Genomic DNA, 24,746 nt, shown 5'->3' with positions numbered 1-24,746 from the left:
CGTTTATTTAATACTGTTGAAGAAAAACCTTTCGTTTTTCAGCGACGGGGGAACCTCCAACCTGCCTGAGCCGTTGCGTGGTGGACTCCATGAGGCAAGCGATTCAAGCCTCCAGGCGGGATAGCGGATATGACACTGATCATTTTCTCAATATTGGTAAGTTTCTGAAGATCTCTTCTTCCTTGTCGTATCTTCATGGCTGAGGGACGTGACGATTGTGGACACTCTTCACCAGTGCTCCTCTATCTTGGGCCTAGTCTGTAATGTGGTGTTTGTTCTGACGTTATTCTGTCCGCCCAACGCATGGCCACGTTTATCCTTACGCTTGATTGCCATGCGGCCAGAGATTATGAGCTTTTTCCGACTGTCCTGTCCCCTGTCCTGCTCAGATGGCCGAAGAAACCAAGTACACGTTGGCTACAACAGTGGAGAGCCTCGTTCTGAAGATTATGACTTTGAGGTGTGAAAAGTATGATTTATATACTCGGAGTAGGGGACATTGAAAGATGTCGGAATTCCTCATATTTTTGTATGGGGATCAAAATATCCTATTTACAGAATGAATGTTTCCTTAATTCCCTACGATATTTTCACATTTTTCCAATATTTTTTCTACTCTTTTTATTTTTTCCGCAACTTGCACATCTTCAACAGCGGGGTTTGTAAATTAACCTGGGAAAGTTTTTTAGGATTTATTCTATCGTAATTAATGTGATCGAGACATGTATGTCCATTACAAAAAAAATCTTGATTTTCCTTATATACATCGGCTCTATAGGAAGGTAGGACGTAACACCCCAAGTATCCTTTTGTTAGAGGCGTTTTGATGAGCGGCGAGTACGAATATCATATTTTGCGTTAACGATTCACATTTCTGAATTTTGTACTGCTTTAACGCAGTGTGTCCAGATGTTTGACCTTCATAGAAAAGAGGATAGATTGACCCCATTAAAAATTAATGTCCGTATTCGTGAAAGATAGTTTGGCGTGTAGAGAATGCGAGTCAGTCCGCAATTTATACGAAAAGAAAGAGAAGGTAGGAAAGGAAGGTTAAAGAGAGGTATGGGCATTGTGAATGTCATCTGGCTTTGTGTGGTAGGGCACAGCCAGTGGATGTCATTCCGGATCTAGAGCAGAGCCCAACTGGGGAAGTACCTCCACCTTACAGAAAACAGCAGCCAAATAACACTAGACCCTACTCATAGTGTTGTGTTCCTGCCGGTGAGTAAAGTTGCCAGAGCTCATCGAGGGGGGGGCGGGTTTAGGGTCGGCAACGCGCATGTAACTCCTCTGAAGTTGCAGGCGTACATAGGCTACGGAGACGGCTTACCATCAGGCGGGCCGTATGCTTGTTTGCCACTGAGGTAGTATAAAAAAAAATATATATTTTACGAACCTTTGCACAATAAAGATAGAATGCTTTTTTTTATATACTACGTCGGTGGCATACAAGCATACGGCCCGCCTGATGGTAAGCAGTCTCTGTAGCCTATGTACGCCTGCAACTCCAGAGGAGTTACATGCGCGTTGCCGACCCTAAACCCCTCCCCCCCTCGTTGAGCTCTGGCAACCTTACTCACCGGCAGGAACACAACACTATGAGTAGGATCTAGTGTTATTTGGCTGCGGTTTTCTGTAAGGTGGAGGTACTTCCCCAGTTGGGCTCTGCTCTAGATCTGGAATGACATCCGCTGTGCTGTGCCCTACCACACAAAGCGAGATGACATTCACAATGCCCACACCTCTCTTATTATTATATTATTTATATTGTTTTAATAATTCTATTTTTTGCGCAGATGTTCCAGTTACCAATGAGAGTGTCGTTGACGCTGCGGAGGTGAAAATAAGCGAGTTTCTCTTGTATTAATCAACATACTACGTATAGGAATATATTAAGCCGCTTGTAGACATCCGGTGTTTTCGCCGAACAACGGACCGTGTTGCGCGACTACGTCCGGTTTTGTACATGGCTACCGACAGCTACACCCAAGAAAACCAGACATCGTCAAATATCAAATATCAAACATTTATTCAGCAAATAGGCCACAGGGGCACTTTTACATGTCCATTTTTACAAACAATAAATTAAAAAAAAAACAATTACAAATATCGAATCTATGAAATAATAAATACTTTATTAGAGATGTATACTGTCTCTAAATGTCAAATTACACAAAAAAAAACTATGATAAAAAAATAAAACCATAAAATACTAAAATTCTTTAGAGATGTATAAGTCTCTAAGTGTCAGAGATAAAATATAAAAATATACGCGTCGCGCAACACGGTCCGTTGTCCGGCGAAAACACCGGATGTCTACAAGCGGCCTTACTGGCTACACGCTGAGGGTGCAGCTACAGTAGCGTCACTATGTGCACTACAGTTCATTTGTGGTGCGCGGATGGATGTCATTCGATACCTCCCTGGAATCTCCCTTCCAGGACTGGCCGCTTCCGCTTTTCGGCTGTGGCAGTTCCCTCCCCACCGATGTGGGGAGGTCAATTGCACGTCGTTTGGAGGACAGTGTGTGCTGCTGGGTAGGCCAGCTCTTCGCTACCGATTGTTACCCAACCCCACGACCCCTAGACTGGTGATACCGTTTGAGCGGGTGCAGGTTTCCAGGCTTAATCTGAGGTGTTGTGGGGCGCGTGCCGTGGCCGCTGCAGGACACCATCGCAAGCGCGCACTTCTGGCCGAAAGGTGTGGTGTCGGCGGTTCCGGGGCAACCTGCCGAATCCTACGCAGAGTCAGACGACGCTACGGAGCCACGCTGTTACGTCGTCGGCCAAATCCAATGTTTAAATGTTTTCTCGTATCTTGTATTTTCATAAATTTGTTATTAATGTTTTGTAGTTCGCAGTGCCTTGGTAGTAATACTGTAATATGGTGTGTTAAGTTATGTAAGCTTGTGTTTAATAATCTTTGATATTGTTTGATTAAATAATTTAAAAAAATTGTCTCTAATAATAAGATCTGTATCGTACGCATCTTGTCGGTAAATCCTATGTTTAATTCCCCACAGTCCTCACGACACAGGCTCCACCTAGTGTGAGGGCAATTGTTTACTCTAAGAAGCGGTTGTACATTACATACTTTATAGTTAATTAATTTTAGTTTAATTACTAATGATTCATGTCATGTCAATTTTGATGATAAATGTATTTGTAGCTAATTTGAATAATAAAAATTAAAAAGTTACGCGTAAGAAGAGACATTCAGGGCGTCTGCTATAGTAGCCTTGGAGGATTTAACAACTGGAGACGCCTTTAAGAGCTTACCTCTCTGTCGAAAAGCTCGGCCAATGGTCATATGTATTGTATGGACTGACGTTTATCTGACATGGCTAGTTGTACGTTACGTACAAATAGCCATACATTTGACGTGCCCCTCGCCCGCAAAAATGGGCAGACTGTTTTGTACAGAAAATTACAGTCAAAGCGTCTCCAGTTTTTAAATCCTCCAAGATAGTAGCTATAGCTGGCGCGGGTGCACGCACGCGGGTGCCATTGTAGGTAAAATCCGCCGCACGCGTCCGCGTCAGTTAGCGTTGCTCGTACAATTTTTCGTTAACCCGGTCACCCGCTCCGTGCAACCGCGCCAGCTAGCGGTCTCAAGGCTTACGAATAAGACGCGATATCGCGTCATCACCACCGAATAGGTTATCTCTTTTCGACACTTGGATTGAACAGACGGATATGGTCTTGTAATAAAATATTCTTGTTTATTAATAGGTAAGTTTATTGTTTTATTTTTTATTAACACTTATAATTCGTGTCATCCACGATGACGCGCAGATTTGTCAAATCTAACCTTTAATAACATGGTAATACGAGTCAAGGCCCGCGTCTTCGTGAATGACACTATCTGTAATTACGTACTATTTTATATAAAATAATAAAACCAAATAAAAAATGGTGTACTACTACAAGTGTTTTAATGTTAATAGGCACTAATTTATTCTACACTCTAGATTTATAAAAACGGGTCACTTTCTTTGGATTTCCCGCATGAATTTCAGCGTGGCCAGATTTCATTATTCTTCAGTGATTTTCTAATGGCCGGCCGCTATAATTGTGCAAAATTCGATTAGAATGAAAATATACTGCTGTCTAAAAAAGCACGTAGTAATTTATTCAAAATTAATGAACTTTTCTAAACTAATCTCGGCATATAGGCCAGTCCAGACGGGATGATCAAATCGACTGATTTGATCAGGAAAAAAATTGACGTCAATCATATCTCATAGAGAAATAAGAAGTAATAGAGTGCTCATTCCATACATCAGTTTTGGTACCAAAATGCTTATTATTTTCGTAGTCGACATCTAGCATCGAGTAGCGGAACTTTCAGTACTACTATTCGACAATAAATATCGCGGCAAACAAGAAGTCTAATGCTCAACGAATTTCCGCTAATATTATAACCAGAGTAACCGAAACTCTATTTTCAACTCCTACGCTTACTCCGGTTATAACTGCGTGTAGATGAGCCATTAGAAGTTCAATAGGTAATTAAGTATCAACACCCTGTCCTCTTTGGTTTTATCGAACTTCTCACATTTATGAAAATATTTTGTCTCAGAACTCCGTCATTAAACAAGAATCAAATCTAAACGAAGATATTCGAGTTAGTTTATGGACCATAGCAGCTTTTGCACTAGTTAGGCCGTGTTACGGAATGTTTTAGATTCAAAATAGGATGTATTTTTTTCTTATTTAATAGTCTTAAAAAGCCTTTCCACATTTAGTGCGTGAACGTAACGTTGGACCCGATCTGTACATTTGTCGCACCTGGAGTCAGCGTCGACATAATCATTTTATTGTTTATGTGGGCGGCATACGGGCGTGTTCACAAGTGTGGAGCGGGCTTAAGCCCACTTAGACGGTTTAAGAACTTGCAAGCAATATTCGATACATTGGTAACTCTTCTTCTTCCTCGCGTTGTCCCGGCATTTTGCCACGGCTCATGGGAGCCTGGGGTCCGCTTGACAACTAATCCCAAAATTTGGCGTAGACACTAGTTTTTACGAAAGCGACTGCCATCTGACCTTCCAACCCAGAGGGTAAACTAGGCCTTGTTAGGATTAGCATTGGTAACTATACACATACAAATATATATGTATATATATTTGAACCATCTATAGTATATTTCTTTAGGTAGTTAAATAAACGTAAACAATGTGTTTTTACATTTTCGGGTACTTGAAACTTTTATCAGTTAACCAACCAAATAGAAAACTGCCTGGATCTATCCCTCATCGTTCTGGCTTTAACCTATTTCATTTAATCGTGTAATGTTTTCATCTACCCTCAAATGGCTAAATATTCCGTTTCGTTTTAGGTTATTTACTAGGGCGAAGTATACAAGGTGGCTTAAAAATATGTGCATTCCCGTTGCCAGGGAGGTTTTGGGGTTATACTGAGCAATGTTTTGGGGTCCAACCCCGAAATCACGAGAAAGAAAATTTACCCTCCCATAGAAAATGGACCAGCTATAAAATGTTTGAAAGTCAGAAAAAAATTCGCGATTTGGGGGTTAAGTTTTCTTTGCCAATACACCTCTATTTCAAATTCTCTTTGATCATAATAAAATAAAACTTCTGTAAGTTTTGACACATCGAGTGAAATTAACTGACATAAGGAATATTCTTGGCCAATAATAGTACATTACGATACAAGTGCGAAAAATAGAAAATTCGGAACGAGTGGCGATAAATTAAAACACGACCGAAGGGAGTGTTTTAAATCGACACGAGTTGCGAATTACCTATTCGCACATGTATCGTACAACGTTTTACAGTACATATGGCCTTTAAATGTTGGACACAGTAATGTAATATGCTAATTTTCGCACTAGTGCGGTAAAGTAGCACCATATGTACTGTAAAATACGTTATTGTGGTTTGTCTACATTTTGTTCAATACCTAAAGGGATTTTAAGGTTTAACCTTCCGGCTTCTCCCCGTCCCAGGAGACAATCTTGCTGTTGTACCACACATACTGTCCCCGCACGGAGTCCCCGGCGTCTAGGGCCAGAAACAGGGGGGCCGAGGCGCCTTCGTCGATTGTTAGCGGGCCCTACAATAAAAAAAAAGTAAAAATATCTAGTATTTACGCTTATGCCACAAATAAATGCGATTGCAAGTTTGGCTGTAGGTAAGATTGTAAAATAAGTATACAGTGTGTCCCTAGCCATTGGACAAAGCCGAAATGTACATATGCATTAGCGTATTTAGAACCAGTGTACAAAGTATCATAACAACCGGTGTAGCAGTTTCGAAGAAATTAACAAATTAGCATTTTTTACTTTGGAGCAGCTGTATGTGTTAGTAGTTTCTAAGGTAATATCTAGAGATGTGCCGACTACGGTTTTGGCCGACTAGCCGACTAGCCGACTAGTGGGCAGTCAGGTGGCCGACTAGTCGGCCGACTAGTCGGCGTAGCCGACTATGGTCTTCGCCTAAGTTCGGGCGTAATCGGGAACGTTCGGGTCGCCTGATTCGCTGCCGCACGTGGTTGCGTTTTCATGTTTTGACTAGTTTTGTTTACCTTTCCGATTCACTTGTTGCTCCGGTGTGTTATTATTAGAAAAACATTAGAGATGTGCCGACTAGTCGCCGACTAGTCGGGAAAGCCGACTATCCGGCTACATTTATAGTCGGCGACTAGTCGGCGACTAGTCGGCAAAATGAGCCGAATAGTCGGCTGCCTAGATCTTCCAAAAAAATAAGGAAATAAAATAAAAAACCACCATACTCGAAGTGTTTGCCGATTGGTACCAGTCCACCTCACGAAATAAGTACTTGGCATTGATTACTTTACTTGAATCACCTTCAACATCGTCAAAAAATGTCCACACGCGTGATTTTCTTTTAGACATTATGTTTATAAAGATCACTACTTGTTTATTTAAACTTTTAAACCACAATTACGATTCGTTTTGTATGTTTTTCTAATAATAACACACCGGAGCAACAAGTGAATCGGAAAGGTAAACAAAACTAGTCAAAACATGAAAACGCAACCACGTGCGGCAGCGAATCAGGCGACCCGAACGTTCCCGATTACGCCCGAACTTAGGCGAAGACCATAGTCGGCTACGCCGACTAGTCGGCCGACTAGTCGGCCACCTGACTGCCGACTAGTCGGCTAGTCGGCTAGTCGGCCAAAACCATAGTCGGCACATCTCTAAAAAACATACAAAACGAATCGTAATTGTTGTTTAAAAGTTTAAATAAACAAGTAGTGATCTTTATAAACATTAAGTATGTCTAAAAGAAAATCACGCGTGTGGACATTTTTTGACGATGTTGAAGGTGATTCAAGTAAAGTAATCAATGCCAAGTACTTATTTCGTGAGGTGGACTGGTACCAATCGGCAGACACTTCGAGTGTGGTGGTTTTTTATTTTATTTCCTTATTTTTTTGGAAGATCTAGGCAGCCGACTATTCGGCTCATTTTGCCGACTAGTCGCCGACTAGTCGCCGACTATAAATGTAGCCGGATAGTCGGCTTTCCCGACTAGTCGGCGACTAGTCGGCACATCTCTAGTAATATCTTCAAAGAATAGTATGGAACCTTCTTAGACCTTTTTAATTATCTTTTTAGGGTTCCGTAGCCAAATGGCAAAAAACGGAACCCTTATAGATTCGTCATGTCCGTCTGTCTGTCCGATTCTGTCACAGCCACTTTTTTCCGAAACTATAAAAGCTATACTGTTCAAACTTGGTAAGTAGATGTATTCTATGAACCGCATTATGATGTTCACACAAAAATAGAAAAAAAAACAATAAATTTTGGGGGTTCCCCATACTTAGAACTGAAACTCAAAAAATCTTTTTTCATCAAACTCATACGTGTGGGGTATCTATGGATAGGTCTTTAAAAATGATATTGAGGTTTCTAATATCATTTTTTTCTAAACTGAGAAGTTTGCGCGAGAGACACTTCCAAAGTGGTAAAAAGTGTGTCCCCCCCCCCCGGAACTTCTAAAATAACAGAATGAAAAATCTAAAAAAAATATATGATATACATTGCCATGCAAACTTCCACCGAAAATTGGTTCGAACGAGATCTAGTAAGTAGTTTTTTTTTAATACGTCATAAAAATTAAAAAAAAAAAAATTTTTTCATCAAACCCATACGTGTGGGGTATCTATGGATAGGTCTTCAAAAATGATATTTAGGTTTCTAATATCATTTTTTTCTAAACTGAATAGTTTGCGCGAGAGACACTTCCAAAGTGAAAAAATGTGTCCCCCCCCCCCCTGTAACTTCTAAAATAACAGAATGAAAAATCTAAAAAAAATATATGATATACATTGCCATGCAAACTTCCACCGAAAATTGGTTCGAACGAGATCTAGTAAGTAGTTTTTTTTTAATACGTCATAAAAATTAAAAAAAAAAAAAATTTTTCATCAAACCCATACGTGTGGGGTATCTATGGATAGGTCTTCAAAAATGATATTTAGGTTTCTAATATCATTTTTTTCTAAACTGAATAGTTTGCGCGAGAGACACTTCCAAAGTGAAAAAATGTGTGTCCCCCCCCCTGTAACTTCTAAAATAACAGAATGAAAAATCTAAAAAAAATATATGATATACATTACCATGCAAACTTCCACCGAAAATTGGTTTGAACGAGATCTAGTGAATAGTTTTTTTTTAATACGTCAATAAATTTAAAAAAATTTTTTTTCATCAAACCCATACGTGTGGGGTATCTATGGATAGGTCTTCAAAAATGATATTTAGGTTTCTAACATCATTTTTTTCTAAACTGAATAGTTTGCGCGAGAGACAGTCCCAAAGTGGTAAAATGTGTGTCCAAAGTGGTAAAATGTTGAACAAGATCTAGCAAGTAGATTTTTTTTTAATACGTCTTAAATGGTACGGAACCCTTCATGCGCGAGTCCGACTCGCACTTGGCCGCTTTTTTATTTATGACACTAATAGGCTTCTGACTTCTGACAAATGTCATCATTATCAAATATTTCGAACAAATTGTCAAAAACACTGCCAAAGATTAACACAGTGTGTTTCTTTTTGTTGTCGATTATTACAAATAATTTTTGTTCGAAAAAAATTTTTTTTATCTTTTGTTCTAATTAAAAAGCAATCCTGAGAAGTAACCCTACGTGGGATTTCAGGGTTTGTCCAATGGCTAAGGTCACCTTGTATAAATAAAAAAAATATCATGGTAGTCGTCAAAAGGGACGTTGTAATGACTTTGCTGAGAGTACATAAATGGATAATCCATTAGGTATCAGTGTAACCATTACAGATTGAACCGTAAACAGTAACCGTCCGTTACGGTATACTGTTCACTTTATAATGGTATTTTTAGGGTCACAATGGCAAAAAACGGAACCCTTATAGATTCGTCATGTCCGTCTGTCTGTCCGTTTATGTCATAGCCACTTTCTTCCGAAACTATAAGATCTATACTGTTCAAACTTGGTAAGTTCTATGAACCACATTAAGATTTTCACACAAAAAAAAACCAACAAATTTTAGGGGTTCCCCATACTTAGAACTGAAACTCAAAAATTTTTTTTTCATCAAACCCATACGTGTACCCGGACCCGGATAGGTCTTCAAAAATGATATTGAAGTTACTAATATAATTTTTTTCTAAACTGAATTTTGCGCGAGAGACACTTCCAAAGTGGTAAAACGATACTTTGTACACTGGTTCTAATTAACGTTCGGCCAACATTGTTAGTACCTTTCAGGGCTGCTGACGGGTCTGCCTTCCATCTATTGGTCTTCTAACTCTTCAATGTACTTACTAATGGCGACAAACATTTGTTTTAAGGCACGAAGGATCTTCATAGATATGATTTAACAATAAGCGTACGTAAACTCACCTTGTGAGACGACATGTCCGTGGCCACGTAGCCGGGGTGCACGGCGTTAACCTTTATATCTGTTAACAACAACGTAATTAATGGAATTAAAAAAAGAGTTTTATTTTTAAATTCCATATTAATTTAAATATTATTTTTCTGATTTAAAGCATGTTAGTTATAAGATGTATATGTTAAAAGATATGTCCCGCCGAGTTCCTTGCCGGGTCCTATTGGGATATTCCTCCAATAGGGTTGTTTCCAATTTTTTGAAACGCTTGTATTACGTTCTATATTAACTAAAAGTTGCCCTAAAATTCCGACTTTTATACTAAAAACGGCTTTAAATATGTTAAATTAACAAAATATATTTTGACGGATGCTTTCGCGCCCAAAACGCTCTTTGAAAATTGCGTGACGTCACAGTTTACGGTTTGACACAGAACTACATACACACGTAGAAGATACGAGCTGTCAACTGACATTTGTCATTTGTTGTTTATCGCCTAATTGTCAACAGTGTCAATCCGAGAGTTGTGACGTCATCAGAATCTTCAAAGACGTTTCGAGTTTGGTCACGTGACGTGTGCTAAAAGATATTTTAGATTCAATATTTACAAAAATATGGTCATTACAGATCCCCTAAAAGTAGTTTAACATGTTCTTATAATCCAAAAGAATTTATTGGGATACAATTCTGCCCTAAGATTTGTAGATGGAAACAACCCTATTCCTCCGCCAATTACGGCGTAGCTTTGACGTTCATAAGCGCATTTTAATATGCCTACTTGATGAGTAAACTACATATATTTAGAGTAGGGCTTGCAATATCGGACGGTTTCCCATTCCGGAACTGATTTTCGATGTTGGGTCCAAATTCCGGAATTCCAGAGCTGGTTCCGGAATTAGGGTTCATTATATTTTTAATGGATTTTTTAATAAAAAAACAACATAAAATGTGAAATTCTGATACTTTATATTTATTAAAGAGAGTATTGTTTTAGTGGAAATTAGTTTGAAGTATTATTAATCGAGAAATATCAATAAATTGAGTACTGCCGTCTTAGCACCTCTTATTTTAGCATCTTATTAATTTGGTAACTGTTATTCACTTTAATGATACGGCGTATTTATTTGGGGAAACTACAGAACTGCTTGCGAACCATTTTATGCCTAATTTTATATAATGTCTAAATGTAACGGCTTTGTAGCCTAGTAGGTAGTAGCTCTGTTTACGAAGATGAAGGTCCTGGGGTTCCGATGTCGGTAAGGGCATTTATTGTGTTTATAACGATTATTTGTTCCCGAGCCAAGGATGAGTCCTATGTGTCAAAGTATTCAGCTACCTATTACCTTTATTTATGCATTGCCAACTAGTGCCTAAAACGCAAGCCTTATTCAGATTAAACCAAATTTAATGAGGCATGTTAATGCATACTGCTAGACTTCTGTTAGCGAGGGCTTATTAGCGACACCGGAATACTGATGTTTCTCAACGATTTTCGGTAGTAAACGTATTAAAATGGAATAAAAGTACTTAAATCCAATTCCGGAATTTTCGATATTTAGCGGTCCCAATTCCGGAATTGTAATATCGGAAAATTTGCAAGCCCTAATTTAGAGTCAGACAAAGATAAGTTTGCAGCTATTTTGATAGTCCATTAATTCAAATACAATCCATAACTCCCGCGGCGCGGGAACAATATAGGCCTTTGTCTTTCAGTACACCTGCATGAAATAAGATCTTTTTCGAGCAAGTGTGTTGAAAAAGGCTGAATTCAGTCGGATTCAACAGTATTGGTTGACTGCTAGAGAATGCCTTAAGGCATTAAGTCCGCCATTTGTACCTTCATGTATTGTGCAATAAAGATTAAATAAATTTCTTACAATCGTGATATAATATAGCTTTTCAGTTGAGTACCGTATTTAGGCAACGAAGCTTGCGGAGTCATCTTAAATAATACTTTTATTACTATAAAACCTAAATAATCAATGAAAATTGGTAAGTATCTCAGTAGACAAAAATATGGTACAAAAGACATAAACGCGACAAGGCCCCCGTCCGCCTGTCCCCCGTTTAGTATGTACCTCGTCCAGACTATGGGAGCGGGGCGGCAGTGATTGGTAATTATTTTTTATAGTTGACAACAGCGTATCGAAAAAATATTATAGTTGAGTAGGAGCCCATACATGAAAAGTACGCAATTATAGTTTGGTATACGAAATCTTAATTCAACCATTACAGTCGACGAACAGAAAAACAAAGTTTCGTTTCGGAGGAAAATATTCTTTTTGGATTACTCACTACGCCAAAAAAATTACATATCTTTGACATACATATATCTATGGACAGGCCTTACGGACAAAGAATGGTGCTAGTTCAGTGGTGTCACTCACGAATTCGAGCCAATCGTGCAGTCTAACGCAACTAGTTGCGACCAATCGCGCGCGTGATGCGTACTCATCAACCAATGTTACTCAGTTACAATAAAGCCGGTCATCTGCATTATTTGCAATGCTTATTATAATCGATTGAAAACTGCAACAAAACTATTTATAGGCAACAAAGGGGTTGAGCACATATCATCGTCCTATATTCAGGTCAAAGATTGCCATGTTCTCTATGTAATAGACCTAGATTTAGATACATAGAATACTCTTTATTAGCACACCTCAGTAAAAAATCATCGTTTCGAGCGATGGCTCCATAACCTTTGGCCTATGTAGATAGCCTCACTTTTTGATATTCAACAAATTATACACATATCAGTGAAATAATTAGGATCAAAGTCAAATGGCGTTCAAGAAGTTTTAATCATGTGTCGATAGATAGCATTAAATTTACTGTGGCTACAAAGTTTTCATTTACATTCCATCTCCATCGCACACATACTTATATTTAAAAGGCATAAAAAGATATATCCCCTGACAACTGCCTGACAATCGGATATTTTACAAGCTTTTATTTAACTTGCCCTGTTAGTATGTATGGGACCAATCTTGCAAGTTAAATTTTACCCACTTCCCGGTTTCCGATGAAGCTGAAAATTTGCATACATATGTAAGTCGGGTGACAATGCAATATTATGGTACCATCAAGCTGATCTTATGATGGAGACAGGAGGTAGCCATAGGAACTCTGTGATAAAACAACGCAACCTAATTATGTTTGGGGTTTTTAGAATTGCCTCGATGAGTATTATTTGCCTGTGAAAAAAAAAGTACAGCCAGCGTTAAAAGGTTATACCAAAATGAAATTTTTGCCAAAAACTTATTATTTAAACAGGGCCGACTATATTTAAGGGAAACAATGCTGCAACCAAATTCATATTAATTCTAACTAAATTCGGTTACCTGATATTGACTTACCTAGTAACTCGACCAATGAATGTGAAAAGTGGTAAATATATCCAAAAAACGTAAACAATAGTTTATTCTAAACAACGTGAGTTTAGGAAAGACGATACAAAAGTAAAATACATTTTAATAAGAAGGCTGCTTTTCGCCAACCTACCTTATTGTTTATATTATATATTGTAGCTTAACATATTGATGTTCCAAATATCCAAAATAATTTGTACTAATTTCCGCATGTTTGCGTAAAATTTCCCACAACAGGCAACACCGACGCGCAGCCATCATGCGCCAAACCCCGATCGATATCGCCGACAAAACAAATGAACGTCAAACGGAGAACACAATTCCAAATTTAAAATTCTTACAACCGTTTAAACCAAGTTCTGAATTTGAAAACAATGACGGCCATAATGGATGATGATAAGTTCACGGATGAATTGTTAAGAATGATGGACGCGGAGTCGCATTTTGAGATGGATGAGCTGTCGGAGTCCGATTCTATGTTTGGTTGTGAGGTATGTTTTATTTGTATTTAAAAGCATCAGCAAAGTCGCTAAACAGGCGAAGTATTCAAAATAATAAAGAGTTCATTACCATGGCGACAATCACTGTGTATATCGTTTTGAAGACTTCGTTCGCTAGTTTTAGTATGCACTACAAGCCACAATCTAAAGGAACCAGAGGCCCCCCACGTAAACGAAAATCTAAATATACATTTTAAATTAGTTTCTACTAAAAGGATTTTATCTCGAAGCGCTACGGCGTAGGGCGTAGCAGGTTTTCCCGTTTTGTAACAATGACCTCCTGTAGAAGGAGGTTTAAAAAAGGTTAATAATGCAAAATATTGGTTATCTACTTTACTGTCACATTCTTGTCATAGTGGTCGTGGTCGTCATCTCAGGGCCGGTGGCAAGCTTCACAATCCATCGCCATCTCGCCATTCTTCCCGTACTGTAGCTCTTCTTGTACATTCGTGGAGCGGTCCATTGAGTGCATTTTCAACATGTTTGACTAGGTCTGTCCACGCATTGGTGACCTACCGCATCTTGGCCGACTTTTCCTTGTCTAAGTCGTTCCAGAAAAGTCGTTAGATGTGTCGTCTCGACGTGTAATTTGTCCAAATAAAAGTGAGAATACGAGACTGGACGATGGAAGAAAGACCATGTTAGTTATAATTATTATATTAGTGTATAATTGTCAGACAAAAGTACCTAAAAAATTTCCGAAAAAATAATATTTTGGGATAGATATTTATATCTACTTAGAATCAATTGTTACTTGGGTCAATCACAGGCCCACTCTGTATAAAACTACTTATTCTGTAATAAGAGTTTACATACCCATTTTGCAATAAAAAATGTATGTTGAAGATTTGTGTTCTGTTAAGAACAGGCAGGTGAATCAGAGATAAACTCTATGCTTATTCATCCTAATAAACAATACGAGAAAGAAAAGGATTATAATTTAATTTTAATTTATAAGAATAAAACAGAAATTCTTATCTCACTTATTCTTTTTGCAGAGCTCCGAAGACGAACAAGACAACGACAACGACCCAGCCGACGGCGACGAAGGTGTCTCCGAGTCCCTGTCCAAGAAGAATTCCGACTTCAAGTGGACCTCCGACAGGTTCGAGCCCAACGTCGTCCTTTTCATAGAGACCCCCTTCGAGACCGACCCAATACTCATGTTCCAAGAAACGAAGGAAATAGATTACTTCCTACACTACTTTGACCCAGACATTATGCTTCAAATCGTCCAAAGCATCAATCAAACTTACAGAGAATATATCGATGACCAGGAATCCAGCTCGCATTTGAAGAAATGGAACGATTTAACAGTGCCGGAATTCTATATATTCCTCACCTTGTGTATGCTGATGACGCGGAATAAAAGAACTAGGCTGGATGAACATTGGTCGACGGATCATCTCTTGTACTCTCCGATATTTGGTACTCTGATGAACCGCACGAGATTCTCAACATTACTCTATCTACTCCGCAAACCAACGATGTCCACAGATGTCAACATCATCGACATCTTAATACATCATGCGCGAGCGAAATTTAAAACAGTCGTCACATGTCCGTCTAAGAATCTCTCTGTGAACGAAACTATTGTACCTTTCAAAGGGGTCATGACTCGCCATGACATGAAGAAGACAGGAATAAAACTCTTCATGCTTAGAGACTTGAAAACCAATATAATACATGACTTTACGCTTTATTTTGGCGGAGAGAAAACAGATCAGTTTATAATGAATGGATTGAGGGCAACAGAAACGGTGATCGCGAGTTTGTTAAAGGATTATTACAATACCTATAGACACTTGTATGTTGATGAGCGATATACAAGTCCAAGGCTATTCAAATTTCTGTATGAGAATGGTATTTACGCTTGTGGGAAAACAACTCAGAAGAAACCTGGAATGCCTAATTTCATAAAGAACTTGAAACAGTACGAAGTTTCCGTTGGCTACTGTCCACCACTCACCGCCATCCAATGGCATAGTCACAGACATTACACATACATCCTAACCACCGTCCATAACGATGGAATGCTCCCTTTAAAGAAGAGAGACAAAACGACAGGGAACTTCATAAACAAACCAAAGGCATCCATAGACTATTCAAAGATCATGAACATGAATTTTGCCGATAACTCCGAATTCATGATGTCGACGCACCGGAGTCTATGCCCACTTCACTGGCATAAGAAACTCCTATTCCACGTCGTGGATATGCATTCGCTGAACGCTTTCAACTGCTGGAGAATGACTAAAGACCCGTATAACAGGACGTCCTACGCTACGTTCCAACTGCGGCTTATAAGACAACTGATTGAAACGTACAACAGCAGTACTATAAGCATAGATCGACCAGTGAAAAGGAACATTAATAACTCTGTCAACACTTTGCCCGCAGCGGCAGCGCAGCATATGCCGACCAAGGCAGATAAGTACCAACGCTGCAAGGTCTGCTCGAAGCAGAAGAAACGAAGGGATACTAAACTAATGTGCGCTATATGCCAGGTATATCTATGTGCTTGTCCGTGCTTTCAAATATTCCATCAGGGCTCTACAACGGAGACAGAAGCATTTTCGTAAGGTTATAAGGTTTATTGTGTAGTCTCTCTCGCACTTACTTGTTTTAGAAAGATATAGATGTGCTTTGTAAATTTAACTAGGCATTCTCTACCGCTTAACTCAGACAACGGTGTGGTTAAAGGTTTGGCTGCATGCGACTGATTTGTGTTATGCTAAGTACGTAATAATTAAACACTTAAGCTAGATTTGGTTCCAATCTAAGCTAACTTCTATTAGAAAACTACCTTGCTACCTATTGGAGTTAAGTGGTAGGGCTTTAGCATGTCCGCTTTTAAGTGCGAGTCGACTTAATTTTAAACATGGCGATTTGGAGACGGTGATAATTTTGGTCTGCAAAAATTTTCCTTCGTCGCCAATTTTATTGTACTTTAAGGTCAACGTGGAGAAGACCGTCTATAAGCTCTTTCGTCGCTTCTAACTCTTGCGTTTTTACGAGTACACATACTGAACTTACAGAAGGTCGGAAGAGCAGAAGGAGCGCAGCTCACAGTTAGAAAACTGTGTCTTAGCGAAGAATGTATACAAATATTTGTTTGGTTTCTTCACCGAAAAATGTATATGCCGGTCTTATCCAAATTGACCTTATGTGACATAATTTACGTAACGGGCTAGGCTGGGAGCGATAGGCGTAATTTAAGGCGGTCACATTGGATGCAGATCTTCACGCTGCTCCGCTTTGTGAGAGGGACATCACTATATACGTCCATAGCGCCAGTGGCGGGGCAAGGTACATTTAGGGACAACACAACACACAAGAGCGTTGAGCGGAGCGTTGTGCGGGTCCGCAGTGTGATAACCGCGTAACGATATTATATGGAACAGAGTGAGACTGACTTGGATGTAGATATTGGATGAGAAACGACGGTTTTAGCCCCTTTCGTTCTCATGTATCTCATTAAACGAATAATTGCAATTACTCATAAAACTCATATTTATATTTGTTGAAATGTTCAATAAGTTTTACTTTTTTAAGTCGTTTGTTAATAGAAAATTGTTATATTTGTTAATATTTATTGTTATAATTTATCAATCATTATGAGAATTTACTTAGCTGTTTTGTTAAAATCTCTATTACTCATATAAGTGTGGTAGTTGCATAGCGACAAATACTTTACATTAAGTTGAAAATTAATTCATAACATATCGGTTGGCAACTTTGTCAATTTTGTTTAGGAATGGAAGCATTGACGTAAGGACGGGCTTTAAGGGGCCCACTGATTGACAGTCCGCCGGACGGTATCGGCCTGTCAGAATAAAAAGTTGGCAGTTCCGAACAACTGACAGGCCGATGCCGTCCGGTGGACTGTTAATCAATTGGCCTCTTTACGGGCAATAAGAATGGGGCCAGCACAGCAGTGTCACACACACGAATTCGAGCCAATCGTGCAGTCTAACGCCACAAAGCGATTGGTTAATGAGTTCGCATCACGCGTGCGATTGGTCGCAACTAGTTACGTTAGACCGCACGATTGGCTCGAATTCGTAAGTGACACCACTGAACTAGCACCATTCTTAGTGCAGGTAAAGCCCCTCCTTAAATATATGTTAATGAATGTATCGAATACTGCATGCAAGTTCTTGAAGCGTCTAAATGGCGCTTTAGATAAATTGGTCTGTGAACTGATTTTGATTAAGTGAACTATATGTTTGGATTGGAATATTATCTCTCAACAAAAATGCTTTAGATACACTAAGGATTACTGTAATATTATAAATAATCTGCAGCATTTTATAATTTGATGCTGACTGAATTATGAATGTCTAGTCATATGCATTCATTCGTCACAGCTACAGTGAATTTTAGCTCTTGCCATTTTAAAACGGATGTCTGAATAATATTAAGAACATTGAACACAAATTGCAACTAAGGGCGTTGCCAGCTGATGGGCTAAGGGGGCAGGTCATATGGAAATGGCTAAGGGGAGGGGTATTTATTCTCTACAGTAGTAGGGCAGCTGCCCCCCATTTGCGACGCCCTTCACTACAATATCCAATACCAGTTTGTTTAATCATACTCATAATAGAAATACAGAATTCGTGTACTAATCAGTGTTTTATTTCGCTGTGTTATATTATGTATGTATGTATATTTAGATATGTATCTAATATTTATTTATTTTAATATAGGTATGTATTGTTATATTTATATGTTTATTTAAATTGTAAATATACTGTATGTACTGTCTGCTTGATGTATGTGTAATTTTCCTATTCCTCTAATTCATTCGTGCACTACCTGTTCTAAAAACTTACTGTTCTTTATATCCTGCTACCCTAAGGTTGTCTGGAAGAGATCGCTTACAGCGATAAGACCGCCTGTTGCTACCTTTCTTTACATTGTAAATCTGTTTTTTTAAATTTGTCTTCTTTGTGGTGCAATAAAGAATATTTACTTACTTACTTACTTATTTCAGCACTAGCTTTTGCCCGTGACTTTCTTTGCGTGGAATCAGTAGTTTACGGAGCTTATTTTATATCAAATCTGCTTTATTGAATCCCTATAAAAACTTCCTTATTTGAGAGACAACTATACAGTGTTTTTTTTTTAAAGTCTGTCAATTTCTAGGGTGCATTCCTGAGCATAAGTAACTTTCTCAAAGAAACCGGTATTGAAGGTGAAGAGGTAACAAACAGACAGACATGCATTATAATATTAGTATGAATTCAGTTTTCACGTAAAGGTATTCACCAGACTCATATTATGTTAACACTGTGCAGCATAACTTACCTAATGTTACCTTGTTGCACATGCACAGTGTTACTGCGGTGTGAATGCAACTTCCTACTTATTGTGTGAGAATGCCACCAGGACTGTAACCTGCACCTTTTTTTTTTTATTACGAAAAGGTAAGCATTTGACCACAATCTCACCTGATGGAAAGTGCCGATGCAGTCTAGGATGGAACATGCTTACCTAAAAGATGTCTATTCACTCTCGATTTAAAAAGGTCCAAGTTATAGTGGACTGGGAATAGATTTGCAGGAAGTGAATTCCACTCCTTAGCCGTTCGCATGATAAAGCTGGATGCGTAGCGTTTAGTGCGAATCAGTGGTAAAGTAACGACGTAAGGGTGAAACGCAAGTCCGCGTCTAGTCCAACGGTGGCAGAACGGAGATGGGGGGATAAGATTATGTAATCCCATCGCACACTCCCCGAAATGTATCCTGTAGAATACCGATAAACAGGCTACCTATCTACGGTGTTCTAGGCTCACCTCCAATTCCAGGGGGTTGGTCTGAATGAATGTAACAGGCAATCACAGCCTGCCCGGGCTATTAAGACATTTGCAAACTTCAGTGTTCATGGTAGGCCCTCTGATTCCGGTTGGGCATTTATTTGGGTACTATTTCAACAATCAGAAAAAATACTAACCTAACCTAATTTGTTTTAACTATTCTTAAAAGATTTGAGCAAATTGTCTAATTTGCTCCAAATTGAAATTAAAAAAGTAACCTTTACCTACCTCTATCATTGTACATTCGTTGTTGTATCTTGGTCAGTGCTGTCACTCCAACCTTAGACACCACATATGACGAGTTGCCCCATTCCGCCAGCTGCGCCCCCTTCCTAGCCGCCTCTATATACTCCTGCATCAACTCTCCCAACTGCTCTATGGTCAAGTTAGGGTCCTTAAATCTGTTTCTCAAAGCCACACTAGGTATTTGATTCAAATGACCGCATGAGCTCGAGATATTGACCACTCTGGCCCCAACACGCAGTATAGGGAACAAAATCTCGCAAGTAGACAGCAGACTGAAATAATTCACGAATAAAGTCTGCTCGGCTTGCACCGTTACCGGCTCTTTCGCATTGTTTTTAAACGCAATAGCGGCGTTGTTTACCAAAATATCAATGCCGCCGTACTCTTTCTTTATATAATCGCGAAACTTCTCAACGCTTTTCACGCTAGTAATATCTAACTGGTGATATTTTGGATGTAAACCCTCTTTAATCAGTTGTGTCACAGCGTTTTCACCCCGAGTTTCGTCGCGGGATGTAAGGTATACGACGCCATCGAATCGCTTACAGAGGCCTCGGACGATCGCAAAACCTATGCCTTTATTCGCTCCGGTCACTACAGCAACTTTGGTGACCATTTTTTGGTTCAATTTATACTTTTACCAAGTTCCTACCGAACAATATTTTTAGAAGAAACCAAAGAGCATATAATCACTACGTTATAATGACTTGCTTGTTTGAGTTTGACGTTTGACAGATGTAAGTACCTCAGACAATAAGGCGAATTTACGCTATCAATATAATCACGCGATACCCAAGTGTCAATAATACTGTCAATATTGATCAATATTTAATAGGATTAACTCTTTTCCAGACCGCACCAATATACAAGGTTTTCCCAAAAAAACTAAATTTATTTCTATTTCAGCTTTGATGATTTATTTGAAGACAAGTCACATTTCCCGAAAGTGCAAGCTTATTTGAATCTTAAATCGGAATGGTAAAGTTGAAATTATATTGGCACGTATATGGTCGATAAATAGTACTATGCCTGGGAAAGGGTTAAGAAAACAATGAGAAAACATTGTTGCGAGATCACCGAACATTCTTAACAATTTAAAATCTGCCAAAATATAGTTCAAGTATTTTATATTAAATAATATTTATTTTATAGTGTAACTTTTGATGTATGATTTACAGCATGTGTCATTCACGAACATAGAGTCAGATCAAGATAGATTGGCAGCGATTTTGATAACCCAGACAATGCAAGTGTTATTTTAAATGTCAGACATCTATGAAATTATGACGTTTAATTAATACTGGCACAGGCTGCGCTATCAAAATCAGCCAACTTAGTTTGGTCCGACTCAACACCACAGGATATATCGATCACAGTAACTTTCAAGATTCAATTTCATTCAATAATGGGTAACGGTTTTCCCTTTGTTCTAACAACCGTATATTTCTCGACTTTGATATTTACTCTGGGACTGAATAACTGGCAGGCAATTTTTTTGGCTATATCTGGGTTGGTCCCATATTATTCACAAAGCAACATAACACATCCATGTTTGAGATCTATAAACATGGAAATGTAGTTTTCATTGTACCATCACGATCAAATTCAATGTTACATCTAGCACTAGCAAAACAGATCACCAGATGAACGAAATTAAAATCAAACGTTTTCAACAACAATTTACTCCACTGGATTCTGTTTGACATGCTTCGGCATTTCACTCGCTTCCCAGTCCACGACAGTATTGTCGCTCCATACATATTCACCACGCACCGAGTCCGGCGCGTCCAGAGCTAGATACAAAGCTGGTTGTGCGCCCTCGTCGATGGTCAGCGGGCCCGCGTGCGCTGTCATATCTGTCGCCACGTAGCCGGGGTGCACCGCGTTCACTTTTATATCTGGATAAATAATTTTATCTGATTATTAATTTTGAATGTTTATCGTAAAAAAAAAACGCATCAAGGGCGTAGCCAACGAGCCAGCCAGTGATCTAGGGGGAGGCAAGTTGATATCGCCGGAGGCCTTGGGGCAGACGCCGCAGATCGGGCATACATGTATATGAAATTTCTCAGCAGCAGCTTTAAAATTATATATATGGACCAACTTTACTCTTTGATATGGACGCTAGATGAGATTGACGCCAATGTTTTCCTGATCAAATCGGTCGATATGATTATCCCTCCTGGACGGGCATTTAGACTTTGTAGTATCGTAACTAATCGTCACTTTTTTAACCTAGCTAGCACTAGTTTTTTTAACCGCCTTAAAAAAAAAGAAGGTTCTCAGTTTGACCCGTATGTTTGTCCGCGATTATTATTTGGAATTATCGCAAACTGATCGCAAATCATCAAAAGATAAGTGTATTGTTTCTTTGAATTTATCGCTTAAGGATGATAACATTACTGACGCAAATAATGCATCATGATCATGTCCCATTCACCTTTTTTGACAAGCAAGTGACGCTATTTTTATCTATCAAGTGTGTTATTGATTATTTGTTTATTTCATGATTTCTTTGCACAGACTTTTCGTGCCCATAAATCGAATAAGATAATGCAAAATTATGTAATTTAAGTCATTTTTATTCTTATATTAATAAAATAATGTATTTATATTGATTTAAAGCCTGACCAGTAATATATGATCACGCGCCATATCGCGGAAATTTATTGGAACTATTTTTTTCATACTAAACTGAACTGTCACCCTATACTTACATGAGAATAACAGCGCCCTCTTGACAATGATCATATATGTCGGACTTTAAACTAACACGATTTTCACTCATAATTTATACTTACTTATTGTTATTTGGCTTGTGACACACGTGCGTGGTCACAGGCGGACTGGAGAGGAATTGTACCAACATCTTCTAGCTGCGCGGGTTTTGCGAGCTACCCGCACTTGATCTTTGATTATTAACTTGCGGTAAGGTTGTCATTGTTACTTTGTCTACACACAACACTTGACAGCCAAGATGTTGATTTAATTCCTCGCCGGTCTGCCTTTGACTACGGACGTAATTTCAAAATCGAAACGTCAGGCCAAATAATAAACGTATGATACTTAAGTGTATGCGATTAAGCAATCGAATGCCGGAACGCGTACGAGGAAACTATTAGGTTAAGTCCCGATTCAGTTTTATTAATTTGTCTTTGACTACACATACTTTTTTTATGGAGGATAGGCAGACATATATGTTTTTTTCTGCATTCGCATAAATCTTTCTCTCCGTCAGCCACAAGATCTATCTTGTTCATCATGTAAACAATCTATGTTTTGTACATTGTCTTCGTTCGTCAAAGTTATGCTGTCTTATAGGAACCTACACAGTTTGAACAGAGTTACGCAATCTATTCTATGCCCTGCCCCCTATAAAAACAAAATTGTGCCTCCATTTGAAGTTTAGCGTTTTAAATAATATGAACGACTTGTACGAGTTTTTTCTACTATTTAATTGTAATTATAATACCCTTCAACTATTATTAACTTAAAAATCAAACTCACCTCTATCATGCAACATTCTCTGTTGTATCCGCGTCAACGCCACCACCCCAACCTTAGACACCGCATACGAAGACTTCCCCCACTTCAAAAGCTGCGCCCCCTGCCGAGTCGCATCCACATACTGAGTCATCAAATCACTCAACTCCTCTACCGTCAAATTCTTATCTTTCAACTTATTTCTCAAAGTAGAACTAGGTATTTGCGACAAATGTCCCAAATTACTAGAGACATTGATAACTCTAGCGCCTTTCCTTAGTAAAGGAAATAGGATTTCACAAGTTGATAGTAGAGAGAAATAGTTGACGAATAACGTGCGTTCTGCTTGGACTATCGCTGGCATTGTGGAATCCTTTCTGAATGCTATAGCAGCATTATTTATTAAAACATCTATTCCGCCATATTGTTTTTGAATATAATCACGGAATACTTCTAAGCTTTCTTTTTTAGTGACATCTAGTTTGTGATAGTTAGGATGAAGACTTTCTTCTTTAAGTTTTCTCACTGCTGTTTTTCCTCTTTGCTCGTTTCTGGACGTGAGATACACGTTTCCTTGGAACCTTTTGCACAGTCCCCTCACAATGCCGAAGCCTATTCCTTTATTAGAACCAGTGACTATGGCCACTTTGGAAGCCATCACGACTGATATCTATGACGGTGTGCGCGAAAATAAATGAACTTGGTTTTTAGTGACATAATTTAGAGATAAGTTTATCACTGAATGTCAAGATTATGTATTGTTTTACCTAAGTGTGATTGTTATCTGGTTTCTGATATGCATTTGTTTGACATCAGAAATTTAAAACTAGTATTTTATGAAGCATTGTGTGGTTTTCTACTCTGTTTTATTGTGCTATTTTCTGAGCTATAAATTAAATATATTGTTAGTTTTATTCTAATAGTGCTTCCATATCCAGCAAATTGAGTACTAAACTTTTTTTTTTAAATATACTACGTCGGTGGCAAACAAGCATACGGTCCGCCTGATGGTAAGCAGTCTCCGTAGCCTATGTTCGCCTGCAACTCCAGAGGAGTTACATGCGCGTTGCCGACCCTTAACCCGCCCCCCCTAGTTGAGCTCTGGCAACCTTACTCACCGGTAGGAACACAACACTATGAGTAGGGTCTAGTGTTATTTGGCTGCTGTTTTCTGTAAGGTGGAGGTACTTCCCCAGTTGGGCTCTGCTCTAGATCTGGAATGACATCCGCTGGCTGTGCCCTACCACACAAAGCGAGATGACATTCACAATGCCCATACCTCTCTTTTGGACGTAGTTTCAGGACGTACCCGGGTCCAACTAAACTACTAAACTCTATGGCTCGTGTACACACTGGCCCGATTATTGGCGATTGTGTATACTCGTGCACGGTCATCATCAGCACGTATTCCTTTGATGTACCGACATTATTTATCAATTACATCTCTGCATGCAATCTTGCATGCCC

The 24,746-nt window shown here is 38.9% G+C and overlaps 3 protein-coding genes across 3 annotated transcripts; 1 reads left to right on the top strand and 2 right to left on the bottom strand.

Moving 5' to 3' along the window:
• Window positions 1-3,917: 3,917 nt before the first annotated feature.
• Window positions 3,918-20,685, bottom strand: LOC133530752 (carbonyl reductase [NADPH] 1-like). The gene is made up of 4 exons (XM_061868799.1): window positions 19,779-20,685; window positions 9,873-9,931; window positions 5,948-6,077; window positions 3,918-4,065 (listed from the first exon to the last, which is right to left on the bottom strand). The coding sequence occupies exons 1-4, from the start codon at window positions 20,410-20,412 to the stop codon at window positions 4,052-4,054; spliced, it is 837 nt and encodes a 278-aa protein (XP_061724783.1). The 5' UTR covers window positions 20,413-20,685; the 3' UTR covers window positions 3,918-4,051.
• LOC133530750 (piggyBac transposable element-derived protein 4-like) lies at window positions 13,340-18,360 on the top strand. The gene is made up of 2 exons (XM_061868797.1): window positions 13,340-13,723; window positions 14,731-18,360. The coding sequence occupies exons 1-2, from the start codon at window positions 13,607-13,609 to the stop codon at window positions 16,312-16,314; spliced, it is 1,701 nt and encodes a 566-aa protein (XP_061724781.1). The 5' UTR covers window positions 13,340-13,606; the 3' UTR covers window positions 16,315-18,360.
• Window positions 20,686-21,462: 777 nt separating the features above from the next.
• On the bottom strand, window positions 21,463-24,592 carry LOC133530751 (carbonyl reductase [NADPH] 3-like). The gene is made up of 2 exons (XM_061868798.1): window positions 23,304-24,592; window positions 21,463-21,694 (listed from the first exon to the last, which is right to left on the bottom strand). The coding sequence occupies exons 1-2, from the start codon at window positions 23,935-23,937 to the stop codon at window positions 21,477-21,479; spliced, it is 852 nt and encodes a 283-aa protein (XP_061724782.1). The 5' UTR covers window positions 23,938-24,592; the 3' UTR covers window positions 21,463-21,476.
• Window positions 24,593-24,746: the final 154 nt, after the last annotated feature.

The sequence above is a fragment of the Cydia pomonella genome, chromosome 23 (assembly GCF_033807575.1).
Source record: "Cydia pomonella isolate Wapato2018A chromosome 23, ilCydPomo1, whole genome shotgun sequence".
In the NCBI taxonomy this organism is placed as follows: domain Eukaryota; kingdom Metazoa; phylum Arthropoda; class Insecta; order Lepidoptera; family Tortricidae; genus Cydia; species Cydia pomonella.
The sequence above is the reverse complement of the archived record's forward strand: the minus strand, read 5'-3'. Positions and strand labels throughout refer to the sequence as shown.

Bases quoted from the DNA above. Each gene is read 5' to 3' on its own strand.
- LOC133530752 (XM_061868799.1), bottom strand. From the start codon at position 20,412: ATGGTCACCAAAGTTGCTGTAGTGACCGGAGCGAATAAAGGCATAGGT. The intron at 9,932-19,778 runs GTAGGTAAAGGT...TGTTGTTAACAG, and splicing joins ACGAATGTACAATGATAGAG to ATATAAAGGTTAACGCCGTG. The intron at 6,078-9,872 runs GTGAGTTTACGT...TTTTTATTGTAG, and splicing joins CGGACATGTCGTCTCACAAG to GGCCCGCTAACAATCGACGA.
- LOC133530751 (XM_061868798.1), bottom strand. From the start codon at position 23,937: ATGGCTTCCAAAGTGGCCATAGTCACTGGTTCTAATAAAGGAATAGGC. The intron at 21,695-23,303 runs GTGAGTTTGATT...TTATTTATCCAG, and splicing joins GAGAATGTTGCATGATAGAG to ATATAAAAGTGAACGCGGTG.
- LOC133530750 (XM_061868797.1), top strand. From the start codon at position 13,607: ATGACGGCCATAATGGATGATGATAAGTTCACGGATGAATTGTTAAGA. The intron at 13,724-14,730 runs GTATGTTTTATT...TTCTTTTTGCAG, and splicing joins ATTCTATGTTTGGTTGTGAG to AGCTCCGAAGACGAACAAGA.